This window comes from Tachyglossus aculeatus, chromosome 3 (assembly GCF_015852505.1).
Source record: "Tachyglossus aculeatus isolate mTacAcu1 chromosome 3, mTacAcu1.pri, whole genome shotgun sequence".
Classification (NCBI taxonomy): domain Eukaryota; kingdom Metazoa; phylum Chordata; class Mammalia; order Monotremata; family Tachyglossidae; genus Tachyglossus; species Tachyglossus aculeatus.
The window spans coordinates 45,178,825-45,193,487 of record NC_052068.1 but is presented as its reverse complement, the minus strand read 5'-3'; the positions used below and the strand labels follow the sequence as shown (position 1 = coordinate 45,193,487).

Below are 14,663 nucleotides of genomic sequence, written 5' to 3'. Positions count from 1 at the left end.
CTCTCAATCAATCAATCAATCAATCGCATTTATTGAGCGCTTACTGTGTGCAGAGCACTGTACTAAGCGCTTGGAAAGTACAAGTTGGCAACATACAGAGACAGTCCCTACCCAACAGTGGGCTCACAGTCTAAAAGGGGGAGACAGAGAACAAAACCAAACATACTAACAAAATAAAATAAATAGAATAGATATGTACAAGCAAAATAAATAAATAAATAAATAGAGTAATGAATATGTACAAACATATACACATATATACAGGTGCTGTGGATATCGTGCTCTTTGGCCCGTGGCCTTTGGGCATTTGATATTCGCCCTACCCTCAGCACCTCTGCACTTAGGTACATGTTCTGACAACTTGACACCTGTCCACATGTTTTGTTTTGTTGTCCGTCTCCCCCTTCTAGACTGTGAGACCGTTGTTGGCTAGGGACCTTCTCTATAGGTTGCCAACTTGTACATCCCAAGCGCTTAGTACAGTGCTCTGCACACAGTAAGTGCTCAATAAACACGACTGAATGAATGAATATCCATAATTATTTATTTTATTAATGCCTATCTTCTCTTCTAGACTGCAAGCTCACTGTGGGCAGGGAACATGTCTACCAACTCTCTTGCGATGTACTCTCCTAAGAGCTTGGTACGGTGATCTGGAAACAGTAAGCGCTCAATAAATACCACTGATGATGCAAATCTCCTGCCTATTCTCAAAATTTAACTTCTGTACCTTTGGCTCTGACTCACTTTGATTACAACCTTCATACTCACTAACAACTCTCAATAGCTCACTTTCTGTATGCAATTTTTTACTGCCTTTAAACACGTACAAGTCTCCTCTTCCATGCTAAAAACATCTTTTCTCAAACCCTTTGAGCCCTTTAGTTATTACCCCATTTCTCACCTCCCTTACTTATCCAAATTCCTGGACTCGGTACATACTCCTCTCTTTCAACTCCCTTTCTGACCCACTACACTTCCTGAGCCTGTACTACCTACCCAAGGACACCAATGACCACCCCTTCACTAAATCTAATTGTCTCTACTGCTTAGCACAGTGCTCTGCACACAGTAAATGCTTAATAAATACGACTGAATAAATCCTAATCCAGGATCCCAGGTAGTATTTAGCACAGTCTAATGGAGCAAAATCACCTGGTACTTTTCCTAAATGGGTCAACTTTTTAAAAAAAAAAAAAAAATGAAATAAAATGAAATGTTGAACTGAAAAGGCAACATCCAACAAGTCAGTTATAGGTTTATGTCAATAAATTCAAATAAAAAAAATACATTAGAAAAATGGACAGTCCAGGAATCTATTTTATACATCACGCTGTCTGGCTGAAGAACTGTCTAGACACTTATCAGGTTTACTATCAAACCGTAAATACCTAGGAAAAGCATCCCCTTCTTGTTACATTAGTTTCTTTTAATTTTCAAATCCCATGTGAATACACACAACTATCTCTTCTAATACCACACCGTGTTTTATCGAGACACACTTGAATCACTGGAAGAATATTCCCTAACTCTTCTCTCACATTCTACCTAAAATGCATAATGAAACATGGGGTATGACAGAACTGATTATAGCTTTGCAATATGATCGTGGCTTTCTTCAAAGCCTCAAATTCAATGGAACAAACACTGATAACCTTCTGGAACGCAAATAATGGAAGAATTGGTTCTCATAAATAGGAACGGCAGACAGGGCATTTCAAGTAAACATGGCACTATACCACAATATATTGGGATTCTTTATAGAGACAAACTACATTAATTTGGAAAACCTATTCAAAATGACCTTAGGAAAATGTTGGTCACTATCTTTGTACATTTCTCAATGACTTAGAGGTATGGCCTACAAAACAGCCAACATTACCCATTACTACTTTCAGGTTATGTTTTAATTTTTCCAAAACTGAACTTGGAGTGTGTTCTCTCAAAGGAAATGTGTTTACTTCTATTTTATGACATGTTTTAAACATGTTTAATTGTTTAAACATTAATAGCTCTCGTAGTTTCATTTGTACTAAGGATTTCACTCGAATAGCACTGAATAGGTGTATTTTCCTAAAAAAAAACGCCAATAGCAGCTGCATGCAGAGGGGGCTCTGTATTGGAGGATAAAACCAATTTTGTCCTCGAGAGCCCAACATATCACAGTCACAAAAAGAATGAGTGGTTTTCCTCTCACCTTTTTGGATCTCCAACAACGGCAGTATACAGCTTTGTCTCCCAAATCTTCCATGTCAAATGCGTGTACCACCTTGGGATTGTCTTTCTGGATATGCAGATTTACCATGGATTTCTTGTGCTTGTCTTTACAGAGGAATTTTTTGTAAGCGAGGTACCCAATCACGGCTGTGCCAGCAGCCAGAGAGACTGCTGCAATCCATTCAACTAAAGAAAGAAAGAAAAAAGGATAAGCAAAACCTTAGAACATACTTAATATGAACATATAACAGATGACTGTTAGCAACCCTCATGGTCAAGGGTTTCAATACTGAAAATTTAAAAAATGTTGGCTACATCCAGGTCTCCTTCTTTGCGAACCTCCCATTAAGGAAAGCTCACACTAATTCTCACCTGTGTTTATGGGCATGACTGAGTCTCCTGACACTGCATCGGGCTGAACCAAATGGGCTTTGGCTCTCAGAAGTCAATTCCCTCACAGCATTCTTGCCAAAAATCATAGTGAGAACATGAGTTATGGCAGAATGGAATGTATTAAGCATCCGGGAAACTCTTTAACTCAACCATGTGAGCATTAACTAGGAGAAAACAGGGACACAAGAACATTTGCTTTGCAGATTTTTAAGGGTTCAAAGTGTTTAGTATGTTTATGCTGAAAAATTAAATGCAGAAATATGTAAAAGGGACACCATCATTTTAACCACTGTAATCAACCAATCAATTGTATTTATTGAGCGCTTACTGTGTGCAGCGCACTGTACTAAGCGCTTGGGAAGTACAAGCTGGCAACATATAGAGACAGTCCCTACCCAACAGTGGGCTCACAGTCTAGAAGGGGGAGACAGAGAACAAAACCAAACATACTAACAATATAAAATAGAATAGATAGGTACAAGTAAAATAGAGTAATAAATATGTGCAAACATATATACAGGTGCTGTGGGGAAGGGGAGGAGGTAAGATGTAATGACCATCTCTGCAGAAGTATATATGTACAAACATATATACATATATACACGTGCTGTGGGGAAGGGAAGGAGGTAAGATGTAATGACCATCTCTGCAGAAGGGTTACAAAGAAATCCTTAAAATCTAGTACACTGTCCAACACAATTATACATTTTAGGATCATTCACATTTTTCCCACCTACTGGAGTTTATATACTTTTTGTGACCAAAGAGAAATGAATTAAAAAAAACAGTTCAAAGAACTGAACGGCGTGATGAATACAAGTTAAGCATGCCTCAATTCCTGTTATTGAACATTTTCTTTCGCTAACAAATTCCTGAAATTGTAACCCGCTTTCACTTTTAGTCTTTGCGTTATCCAGAGGGTGGAGAAATTTAATTCCCCTTCTCTACTTCTTGATAGTTCCACATTACATTCTGTTTGGTGCCCAATCATATTCACCGAGCACTTACAGTGTGAAGAACGCTGTACTAAGTACTTGGGAGAATACAGTATAACAGAGTTGATAGACATGTTCCCTGTCCACAAGGACCTTGTCATCTAGAGGGGGAGACGGACATTGAAATAAATTCTTGATATGTACCTAAGAACTGTGGGGCCGAGGGTGGGGAGAATATTAAGCGCTTCAAGGGCACAGATCCAAGTGAATAGGTGACAGCAGAAGGGAGAGGGAAAATAATAATAACGGCATTTGTTAAGCGCTTACTATGTGCAAAGCACTGTTCTAAGCGCTGGGGAGGCTACAAGGTGATTACGTTGTCCCATGTGGGGCTCACAGTCTTCATCCCCATTTTACAGATGAGGTAACGGAGGCTCAGAGAAGTTAAGCGACTGGCCCAAGGTCACACAGCAGACATGTGGGGGAGCCGGGATTAGAACCCATGACCTCCGACTCCCAAGCCCGTGCTCTTTCCACTGAGCCACGCTGCTTCTCTATGAAGGGCTCAGTTGGGGAGGGCCTCTTGGAGGAGATGTGATTTTAGTAATAATAATGGTTTGGAAGCGGGGAGAGTGATAGTCCATCAGATTGGAAGGGGGTGGGAGTTCCATATCAGGAGGAGGACCTTTTTTTAATGGTAACTGTTAAGAGCTTACTATGTACCAGGCACTGGACTAGATACAAGATAATTGGGTTGGACACAGGCCCTGACCCACACAGGGCTCAGAGTTTTAATCCCCATTTTACAGACGAGGTAACTGAGGCACAGAAGTCGAGTGATTTGTCCAAGTCACGGGCAAGGGGTCAGCATCAAGAAAGATGAGTGGGTTGGCATCAGAGGAGTTAAGCAAGTGCTCTGGGTTTCAGGAGATCAGCGAGAAAAGGATAGGAGGGAGAGAGTTGATTTTAAGCCCGATAAGGAGTTTCTAGTTAATGAAAATGTGGTGAGCAAGCACTGGAGGTTCTTGAGAAGTGGGGAAACATAAACAATGTTTTGTTTTGGTTTTTTCAGGAAATACGATCTGTGCAGCAGAGTGAAGTACGTACTGGAGCGGGGAGAGACAGGAGGCAGGGAGAGCATCAAGGAAGCAGATGCCACAAGTAATCAAGATGGGATACGATAAATGCTTGGATCCAAGTGGATGGAGAGGAAAGGGCAGATTCTACCAATCAATCAATCAATCCATCGTATTTATTGAGCGCTTACTGTGTGCAGAGCACTGTACTAAGCACTTGGGAAGTACAAGTTGGCAACATATGGTGACAGTACCTACCCAACAGTGGGCTCACAGTCTAGCAATGTTGTGAAAGTTGCACCAACAAGATGTGGTGATTGACAACGTGGGATGACTGTGAGAGATGAGACAAGAATAATGCCAAGGTTATGGGCTTGTTGGGGAGGACGGGGACAGTGTCTACAGTGATGGAAAAAGTCAGGGGGAGGTCAGGGTTTGGGTGGGCAGATTAATTGTTAGGTTTGAGGTGTTGGAGGGACATCCAAGTAGAGATGTTCTGAAGGCAGGAGGAAATGCGAGACTGCAGATCAGGGCTGGAGATGTAGATTTGGGCGCTGTGTGGATAGCTCATAGAGATGGTGCTTGGTGGGTGGTAATAATACTAATAATGATGGCATTTATTAAGCGCTGACTACGTGCCAAGCACTGTTCTAAGTGCAGGGGAGGTTACAAGGTGATCAGGTTGTCCCACAGGGGGCTCACAGTCTTAATCCCCATTTGACAGATGAGGGAACTGAGCCCCAGAGAAGTTAAGTGACTTGCCCAAAGTCACACAGCTGACAATTGGTAGAGCTGGGATTCGAACCCATGACCTCTGACTCCAAAGCCCGGGCTCTTTCCACTGAGCCACGCTGCTTCTCTCAGAGACCTTGCAGTTTTACTCGTCTCTTTGCTTTCAGCAACTGGCTCAACATCTCTCACTCTCAAAATTCCCATTACCTGTTTGTTGTAAAAGCATCTAATGCTAGAAAGGATCAATTAGCTTTTGACATACATATATTGGTCAGAAACAATATACCGGGTTGACACAAGGATTTCAAATTTTCTATCCTTTAAGCTCTATTTGTAGCATTCTCCTTTCCTGATATGACAGTAAGAACATATGACTCCTTATCATTTATTTTGTAGGACCAAGCAAAATTCATCTCCTGCTTCTTGTGGAGCTAATCTATTAATCAGAACTTGACCTTTAAAAGTGATGCAGTCAACAGTATTAAACAGATTTTTTGAGGACTATACCACCCTGAATGGAAGACTAAATATGGTAAGAGTAAAGCACGGAAGGAAAAAAAACCGAATAGAACTAAATTGATTAAAATGAAGGGATTTTAGGAAGAACATTTCCTCTGTAGGGGACTGTTAAGTGCCATACTGAACACATAATGCATTTATTGCTAAGTGTAACTAAATAGTTTCCCCGGTGTTCAGTAGTAATACTAACATTTGAATTCCACCTGGGGCGATGCTTTGTATTACATGCTTGGGAAGTATAAAAAGTGACACATTTTCGTCCCATAAGGAGCTTCCACTCTTAAGAAGGCAGGCATAAAAGTATTTACAAGTAGAGAAGTCAAAATGAATGACTGATCAAATCAAATAAATCAATCAATCGTATTTACTGAGCGCTTACTGTGTGCAGAGCACTGTACTAAGCGCTTGGGAAGTACAAGTTGGCAACATATAGAGACAGTCCCTACCCAACAGTGGGCTCACAATCTAAAAGGGGGAGACAGAGAACAAAACCATACTAACAAAATAAAATAAATAGAATAGATAGGTACAAGTAAAATAGAGTAATAAATATGTACAAACATATATACATATATACAGGTGCTGTGGGGAAGGGAAGGAGGATAAATAAATAAATATATGGATGGAAGTGCTAAGGATGGGTATAAATGAGTGGTTAAGACTAGAAACGGCTGACAGGCTTATAGGATTTAGGATGTGTTGGGAATTAATCAGGGAAGGCTTGTAGATAGAGGTGGGATTCTTTTTAGGAGGGAGTGTCGTGGTCTGTTGGATCTGGGGAGAAATTAAGTCAGGGGAACAGTGTGAGTGAACAAAGGCAGACGACTCAAGAGTCTCCCTCTCCACACAGTGAGCTCCTTGTGGGCAGGGGACGTTTCGACCAATTCTGTTATATCGTGCTTTCCCAAGTACTTATTACAGTGCTCTGCACACAGTAAGTGCTCAATAAATACAATTGATCGGCAGATTGACTGAAGGGCAAAACGTGGCTAGGTAAGCCCGGGAGAGTGAAGAGATCACGTAGGTAAAGTTGGGGTGAGTTGGTAGAGAGCCTTAAGGCTGGCTGTGAGGAGTTTTCATTTGATAACAGAGTAGCCAGTGCGAGGGTTTTAAAGAGAGGAAAGATGTGGGCCTAGTGACGTTTCCAGATGATCCAGGCTCCACTGGGCACGTGGAGCGGGGAGAAGCCTCAGTCCGGAAGACCAGCGAAGGAGTCGATGCACCAGTTTAGCTACGATACGTCCAGAGCTCGTAACAGGATAGTAACCGGATGGAGGAAGAAGAGGATAAATAAAGAAATGATCCTGCCCTATTGCCTAGAATTAGGGTCATTAAAGCTTGCGTAAGGGAGCTCTATAAAAATATGTGAGTGATAACACTGGAGTTCCAACAGGAACAGGTCAGTCGTGACAAGGATGAGCAATATAAAACCAGATCGTATAGAAATAAACCGGGCGCTAACTATTCCACTGTTGTTGGGTAACAGGAACGAAACTTTCTTTTAGACTGTGAGTCCACTGTTGGGTAGGGACCGTCTCTATATGTTGCCAACTTGTACTTCCCAAGCGCTTAGTCCAGTGCTCCGCACACAGTAAGCGCTCAATAAATACGACTGATTGATTTTGCCACAAATTGCAATGTTCCAGAGCGCTTCGCTCCGGGGCATTGAAATCACAGGATCTGACCGATCTGAGTTTCTGTTCCACCACTTTTCATTATTCAACCTTTGATTTGGCGGCTAACCAGCATACAGCCAAAGAGAGAGGGGGCAGCAGGAAAAAAGAGAAAAGAAATGCTCAGAATAGCCTTGGTTTTGCTTTTTTAAAATGGTATTTGGTAAGTGCTTACTATGTGCCAGGGGCTGTACTAAGCACTAGGATGGATACCAGTTTATCAAGTTGAATGCAGTTCATGTCCCACACGGAGCCCGCAGTCTTGATCCCCATTTTGCAGATGATGGAACTAAGGCACAGAGAAGTTAAATGACTTACCCAGGGTCACACAGCAGGAAAGGAGCAGAGCTGGGATTAGAATCCAGGTCCTCTGACTCCCAAGCCAGTAATCTTTCCATTAGGCTAATATTCCTTGATTCAGAGTTAATTGCATTGATCCTTTTAAGCACAAACCACTCTCCTGGGAGCACTGACACTGTGATTTGATTTGGTTCTGTTGCAAAGGCTGTCCTAGTGTCATTTCCAGTTTGGGACTCCACAAATTTGGCTGACAGAATAAGTTCAAATCCCCAGTTTGGAATTCCCAGAATCACAGGATTGAAAGTAACTCTAAGAACCCATTTAATCCAGGACTGAACATAAACTATCCTAGAAAAATAGCTGCCTATTTCTCTTTAAACTGGGCACCAGTTTGCTTCAGAATAAATGTTCCTATTTTGGGGTTGCTATTACTATCTCCTTTTTGGGGAGGTGGGAGGGCACACAACTGTAATCTTTCTCGGCAAAAGCCACCGTTGCCATGGGTGGCTCAGGAACAGAAGAAAGGGAAACCAAATAAGACAGACGGATAAAAATGCTACGCGCAAAAGGGTTTGATGCTAGATGGTCAAAAAACCTTGTGTCTGATCTTATTCTTCATCGCCAAAAGATGAACAATGAGGAACAAGTGAAATCCTAGTAGTTGAATTTTAAACCAGTTGGACAGGGTCCCTGTCTAATTCTACTGGTAAAAGAGATTCCTCAATGGGGAAAAAAGCGGAATTTTCAGGTGGGGTTAGAAAAGTTTAGAGACCATGTGGGATCTTGTAATTTGTGGAATGCAAGGCTGAGAAAAACTTTCTTTTTCAAGTGCACTGCCAAAAGGCAGAAGTGGATAGGATAAACATTGAGTCACGGCTCCCTCTGACCTCAATTCCTTGGAAAAAACTACCCCTCCTCACTTTCAGTCCTCTAAACCTTATGAATTAGAGACATCCCTAACAAAATTTTGTAAATTTTTAAAGTGAAAATAAGTAAATCCAGGTAAATCTTTACACATTTCAAACTTTATCTTCAAAAAACTTTCCGATAACTACGGCCAGGTGTTTAAATTCTCTGCTCTTCCACAGTCTTGCTTCTTTCATAGATTACGATGAAAAAACAATTTCCAAAGTTCCCATGACTGTAGTCTTTTGGGAATCAAACTTCTCTTGATTAAGAAAAGGGCTTTAAAAATATTTGACACCATTTCAGATTGCACAGAAAAAACAAAATACTTTGTATCGCCACGGTTCACAGGAATCCGTGCTAAGTCCCATAACCCTCAATCATTTTTTCCCCCAAACTAAACAAGTTGGCACAGATTTTTTTAAAAGGGTTTTCTTGTTTCTGCCTCAAATTTATATTTGCGTTTTCACTTTTCCCAAATTGATTCAAACCTTCAAGATCATCAAAAAAAAATCAACAGCATTTAGTGATAACTTACTGTGTGTACAAAGTGTTTCTGTTTGTACTCTCCCAAGTGGTTAGAACACAGTGTAGTAGGCGCTCAAAAAATACCACTGATTTCTTGAAAAAGTACAATATAAGAGTTAAATAAAAATCACAACGATGGACTACTTAGTTTAAACATACTACTGAGTTACAGGCGACCTTCAGGGTGGCTCATGCTCCACTTTCTCCAGGCACTTTCATGCATTCAATCATATTTATTGAGCGCTTACTGTGTGCAGAGCACTGTACTAAGCGCTTGGGAAGTACAAGTTGGCAACATATAGAGATGGTCCCTACCCAACAGTGGGCTCACTACATTTTAAATTACAGGATCACAGCTGGGGAGGGATGGTGTGTTCTATCGCTACTATAATAATAATAACGATGATGGTATTTGTTAAGCGTTTACTATGTGCGAAGCACTGTTCTAAGCGCTGGGGGGGATACAAGGTGTTCAGGTTGTCCCACGTGGGGCTCGCATTCTTAATGCCCATTTTACGGATGAGGTAACGGGCACAGAGAAGTTAAGTGGCTTGCCCCAGGTCACACAGCTGACGCGTGGTGGAGCTGGGATTCGAACCCATGACCCCTGACGCCCAAGCCCGTGCTCTTTCCACTGAGCCACGCTGCTTCTCTAATGTACCAGGCCCGAGGGTGGATACAAGCAAATCAGGTTGGACACAGTCCCTGTCCTACCTGGGGCTCACAGGCTCGATCCCCAGCGCTTAGAACAGTGCTTTGCACATAGTAAGCGCTTAATAAATGCCATTATTATTATTATTATTTTACAGATAAGGTAACTGAGGCAAAGAGAAGTGACTTACCCAAGGTCACACAGCTGACAAGGGGTAGAGCCTGGATTAGAACTCATGACCTTCCAACTCGCAGACCTATGCTCTATCCACTACATCCTTCTCAATCAGAAATTTATTTATTTTATTTGTACATATTTATTCTATTTATTTTATTTTGTTAGTATGTTTCGTTTTGTTCTCTGTCTCCCCCTTCTAGACTGTGAGCCCGCTGTTGGGTAGGGACCGTCTATGTTGCCACGTTGTACTTCCCAAGCGCTTAGTGCAGTGCTCCGCACACAGTAAGCGCTCAATAAATACGACTGACTGAATGAATTTATTAAGCGCTCTGTGCAAAGCACTGTTCTAAGCGCTGGGGAGGTTACAAGGGGATCAGGTTGTCCCACGGGGGGCTCACAGTCTTAATCCCCAGTTTTACGGATGAGGTAACTGAGGCCCAGAGACTTGCCGTGGCTCTATGGAAAGAACGTGGGCTTTGGAGTCAGAGGTCATGAGTTCAAATCCCGGCTCTACCAATTGTCAGCTGTGTGACTTTGGGCGAGTCACTTAACTTCTCTGTGCCTCAGTTCCCTCATCTGTAAAATGGGGATTAAGACTGTGAGACCCCCTGTGGGACAACCTGATCACCTTGTAACCTCCCCAGCACTTAGAACAGTGCTTTGCACATAGTAAGCACTTAATAAATGCCATCATTATTATTGCCCAAAGTCACCCAGCTGACAATTGGCAGGGGCAGGATTTGAACCCATGACCTCTGACTCCAAAGCTCGGGCTGTTTCCACGGAGCCACGCTGCCCCTCTAGAAGGGGGAGCCTGACCAAAAAAACCCCCCAAAACCCCAAACAAGTAGATGGGAAGCAGCGTGGTTCCCTGGAAAGAGCCCGGGCTTTGGAGTCAGAGGTCGTGGGTTCAAATCCTGGCTCCACCACTTGTCAGCTGTGTGACTTTGGGCAAGTCACTTCACTTCTCTGGGCCTCAGTGACCTCATTTGTAAAATGGGGGTGAAGACTGTGAACAACCCGATCACCTTGTAACCTCCCCAGCGCTTGGAACAGTGCTTGGCACATAGTAAGCGCTTAATAATGGCCATTATTATTATTATTATTCTCTGGGCCTCAGTTCCCTCGTCTGTAAAATGGGGATGAAGACTGTGAGTCCCATGTGGGACAATCTGTTGACCTTGTATCTACCCCAGCGTTTGGAACAGTGCTTTGCACATAGTAAGCGCTTAATAATGGCCATTATTATTATTATTCTCTGGGCCTCAGTTCCCTCATCTGTAAAATGGGGATGAAGACTGTGAGCCCCATGTGGGACAATCTGTTGACCTTGTATCTACCCCAGCGTTTGGAACAGTGCTTTGCACATAGCAAGCGCTTAATAATTGCCAGTATTATTATTATTCTCTGGGCCTCAGTTCCCTCGCCTGTAAAATGGGGATGAAGACTGTGAGCCCCATGTGGGACAACCTGATCACCTTGTATCTACCCCTGCGCTTGGAACAGTGCTTAATAATAATAAAAATGATGGCATTTATTAGGCGCTTACTATGTGCAAAGCACTGTTCTAAGCACTGGGGTAGATACAAGGTCATCAGGTTGACCCACTGGGGGCTCACAGTCTTCATCTCGATTTTTATGTTGCCAACTTGTACTTCCCAAGCGCTTAGTACAGTGCTCTGCACACAGTAAGCGCTCAATAAATATGATTGATTGATTGATTGATTTTACAGATGAGGGAACTGAGGCATAGAGAAGTGAATTGCCGCGCTTAGAACGGCGTAACAGCACATAGTAAGCGCTTAATAAATGCTATTATTGTTATTATTGCCCAAAGTCACACAGCTGACAATTGGCGGAGCCGGGATTTGAACCCATGACCTCTGACTCCAAAGCCCGAGTCTTTCATTCATTCATTCAATCGTATTTATTGAGCACTTACTGTGTGCAGAGCACTGTACTAAGCGCTTGGGAATCAATCAATCATATTTATTGAGCGCTTACTGTGTGCAGAGCACTGTACTAAGCGCCTGGGAAGGACAAACTGGCAACATATAGGGACGGTCCCTACCCAACAGCGGGCTCACAGTCTAGAGCGGGAGACAGACAACAAAACCAAACATAAAAACCCCCCCGTCTTACCTCCTTCCCTTCCCCACAGCACCTGTATATATGTATATATGTTTGTACATATTTATTACTCTATTTATTTATTTTACTTGTACATATCTATTCTATTTATTTTATTTTGTTAGTATGTTTGGTTTTGTTCTTCTAGACTGTGAGCCCACAGTTGGGTAGGGACTGTCTCTATATGTTGCCAACTTGTACTTCCCAAGCGCTTAGTCCAGTGCTCTGCACACAGTAAGCACTCAATAAATACGACTGATTGATTGATTGATTCCCAAGCGCTTGTTACAGTGATCTGCACACAGTAAGTGCTCAATAAATACAACTGATTGATTGATATTAACAAAATGAAATAAATAGAATGGATATGTACAAGCAAAATAAATAAATAAATAAATAGAGCATATATACATATATACAGGTAATAAAACTAAACCAAACATATCAACAAAATAAAATAAATAGAATAGTAAATATGTAAATAGTAAATATGTGCAAAGCACTGTTCTAAGCACTGGGGTAGATACAAGGTCATCAGGTTGACCCACTGGGGACTCCCAGTCTTCACCTCAATTTTTATGTTGCCAACTTGTACTTCCCAAGCGCTTAGTACAGTGCTCTGCACACAGTAAGCGCTCAATGAATACGATTGATTGATTGATATTAACAAAATGAAATAAATAGAATAGGTACTTCCCAAGCCAACTTGTACTTCCCAAGCGCTTAGTCCAGTGCTCTGCACACAGTAAGTGCCCAATAAATACGATTGATTGATATGTACAAGTAAAATAAATAAAGAAATATAGCATATATACATACATACAGGTAACAAAACCAAACCAAACATATCAACAAAATAAGATAAATAGAATAGTAAATATGTCAATATGTAAATAGTAAATCAATCAATCAATTGTATTTATTGAGCACTTACTGTGTGCAGAGCACTGGACTAAGCGCTTGGGAAGTACAAGTCGGCAACACATAGAGACGGTCCCTACCCAACAGTGGGCTCACAGGCTAGAAATATGTGCAAAGCACTGTTCTAAGCACTGGGGTAGATAGAAAGTCATCAGGTTGACCCACTGGGGGCTCACAGTCTTCATCTCAATTTTTATCTTGCCAACTTGTCCTTCCCAAGCGCTTAGTCCAGTGCTCTGCACACAGTAAGAGCTCAAAAAATACAATTGATTGATATTAACAAAATGAAATAAATAGAATAGATATGTACAAGTAAAATAAATATAGCATATATACATATATACAGGTAACAAAACCAAACCAAACATATTAACAAAATAAAATAAATAGAAGAGTAAATATGTACTAGTAAAATAAATAAATAAATAAATAAATAGAGCATATATACAGGTAACAAAACCAAACCAAACATATCAACAAAATAAAATAAACAGAAGAGTAAATATGTACAAGTAAAATAGAGTAATAAATATCTGCTTGGCAGAACAGTAAATATATCAATAGTAAATATGTGCAAAGCACTGTTCTAAGCACTGGGGTAGATACAAGGTCATCAGGTTGACTCACTGGGGGGCTCACAGTCTTCATCTCAATTTTTATGTTGCCAACTTGTCCTTCCCAAGCGCTTAGTCCAGTGCTCTGCACACAGTAAGCGCTCAATAAATACGATTGATTGACTGATTGATATTAGCAAAATGAAATAAATAGAATAGATATGTACCAGCAAAATAAATAAATAAATAAATAAATAAATAGAGCATATATACATATATACAGGTAACAAAACCAAGCATATCAACAAAATAAAATAAATAGAAGAGTAAATATGTCAATATGTGCAAAGCACTGTTCTAAGCACTGGGGTAGATACCAGGTCATCAGGTTGACCCACTGGGGGGCTCACAGTCTTCATCTCAATTTTTATGTTGCCAACTTCTACTTCCCAAGCGCTTAGTCCAGTGCTCTGCACCCAGTAAGCGCTCAATAAAGACGATTGATTGATTGATATTAGCAAAATGAAATAAATAGAATAGATATGTACAAGTAAAATAAATAAATAAATAAATAGAGCATATATACATATATACAGGTAACAAAACCAAACATATCAACAAAATAAAATAAATAGAAGAGTAAATATGTCAATATGTCAATATGTGCAAAGCACTGTTCTAAGCACTGGGGTAGATACAAGGTCATCAGGTTGACCCACTGGGGGCTCCCAGTCTTTGTCTCAATTTTTATGTTGCCAACTTGTGATTCCCAAGCACTCAGTACAGTGCTCTAAGTGCTCAATGAATATGATTGATATGTACAAGTAAAATAGAGTAATAAATCATCATCAATCGTATTTATTGAGCGCTTCCTGTGTGCAGAGCACTGTACTAAGCGCTTGGGAAGGACAAGTTGGCAACATATAGAGACGGTCCCTACCCAACAGTGG

General features: G+C 41.1%; 1 protein-coding gene across 1 annotated transcript in view; it reads right to left on the bottom strand.

The window, feature by feature from the left end:
• Positions 1-14,663, bottom strand: part of CISD1 (CDGSH iron sulfur domain 1) — a 41,509-nt gene that overhangs the window by 17,481 nt on the left and 9,365 nt on the right. The window contains exon 3 of the mRNA XM_038743376.1: positions 2,198-2,403. Coding sequence (XP_038599304.1) covers positions 2,198-2,403 — 206 coding nt within the window. The remainder of the gene's footprint in view (positions 1-2,197; positions 2,404-14,663) is intronic.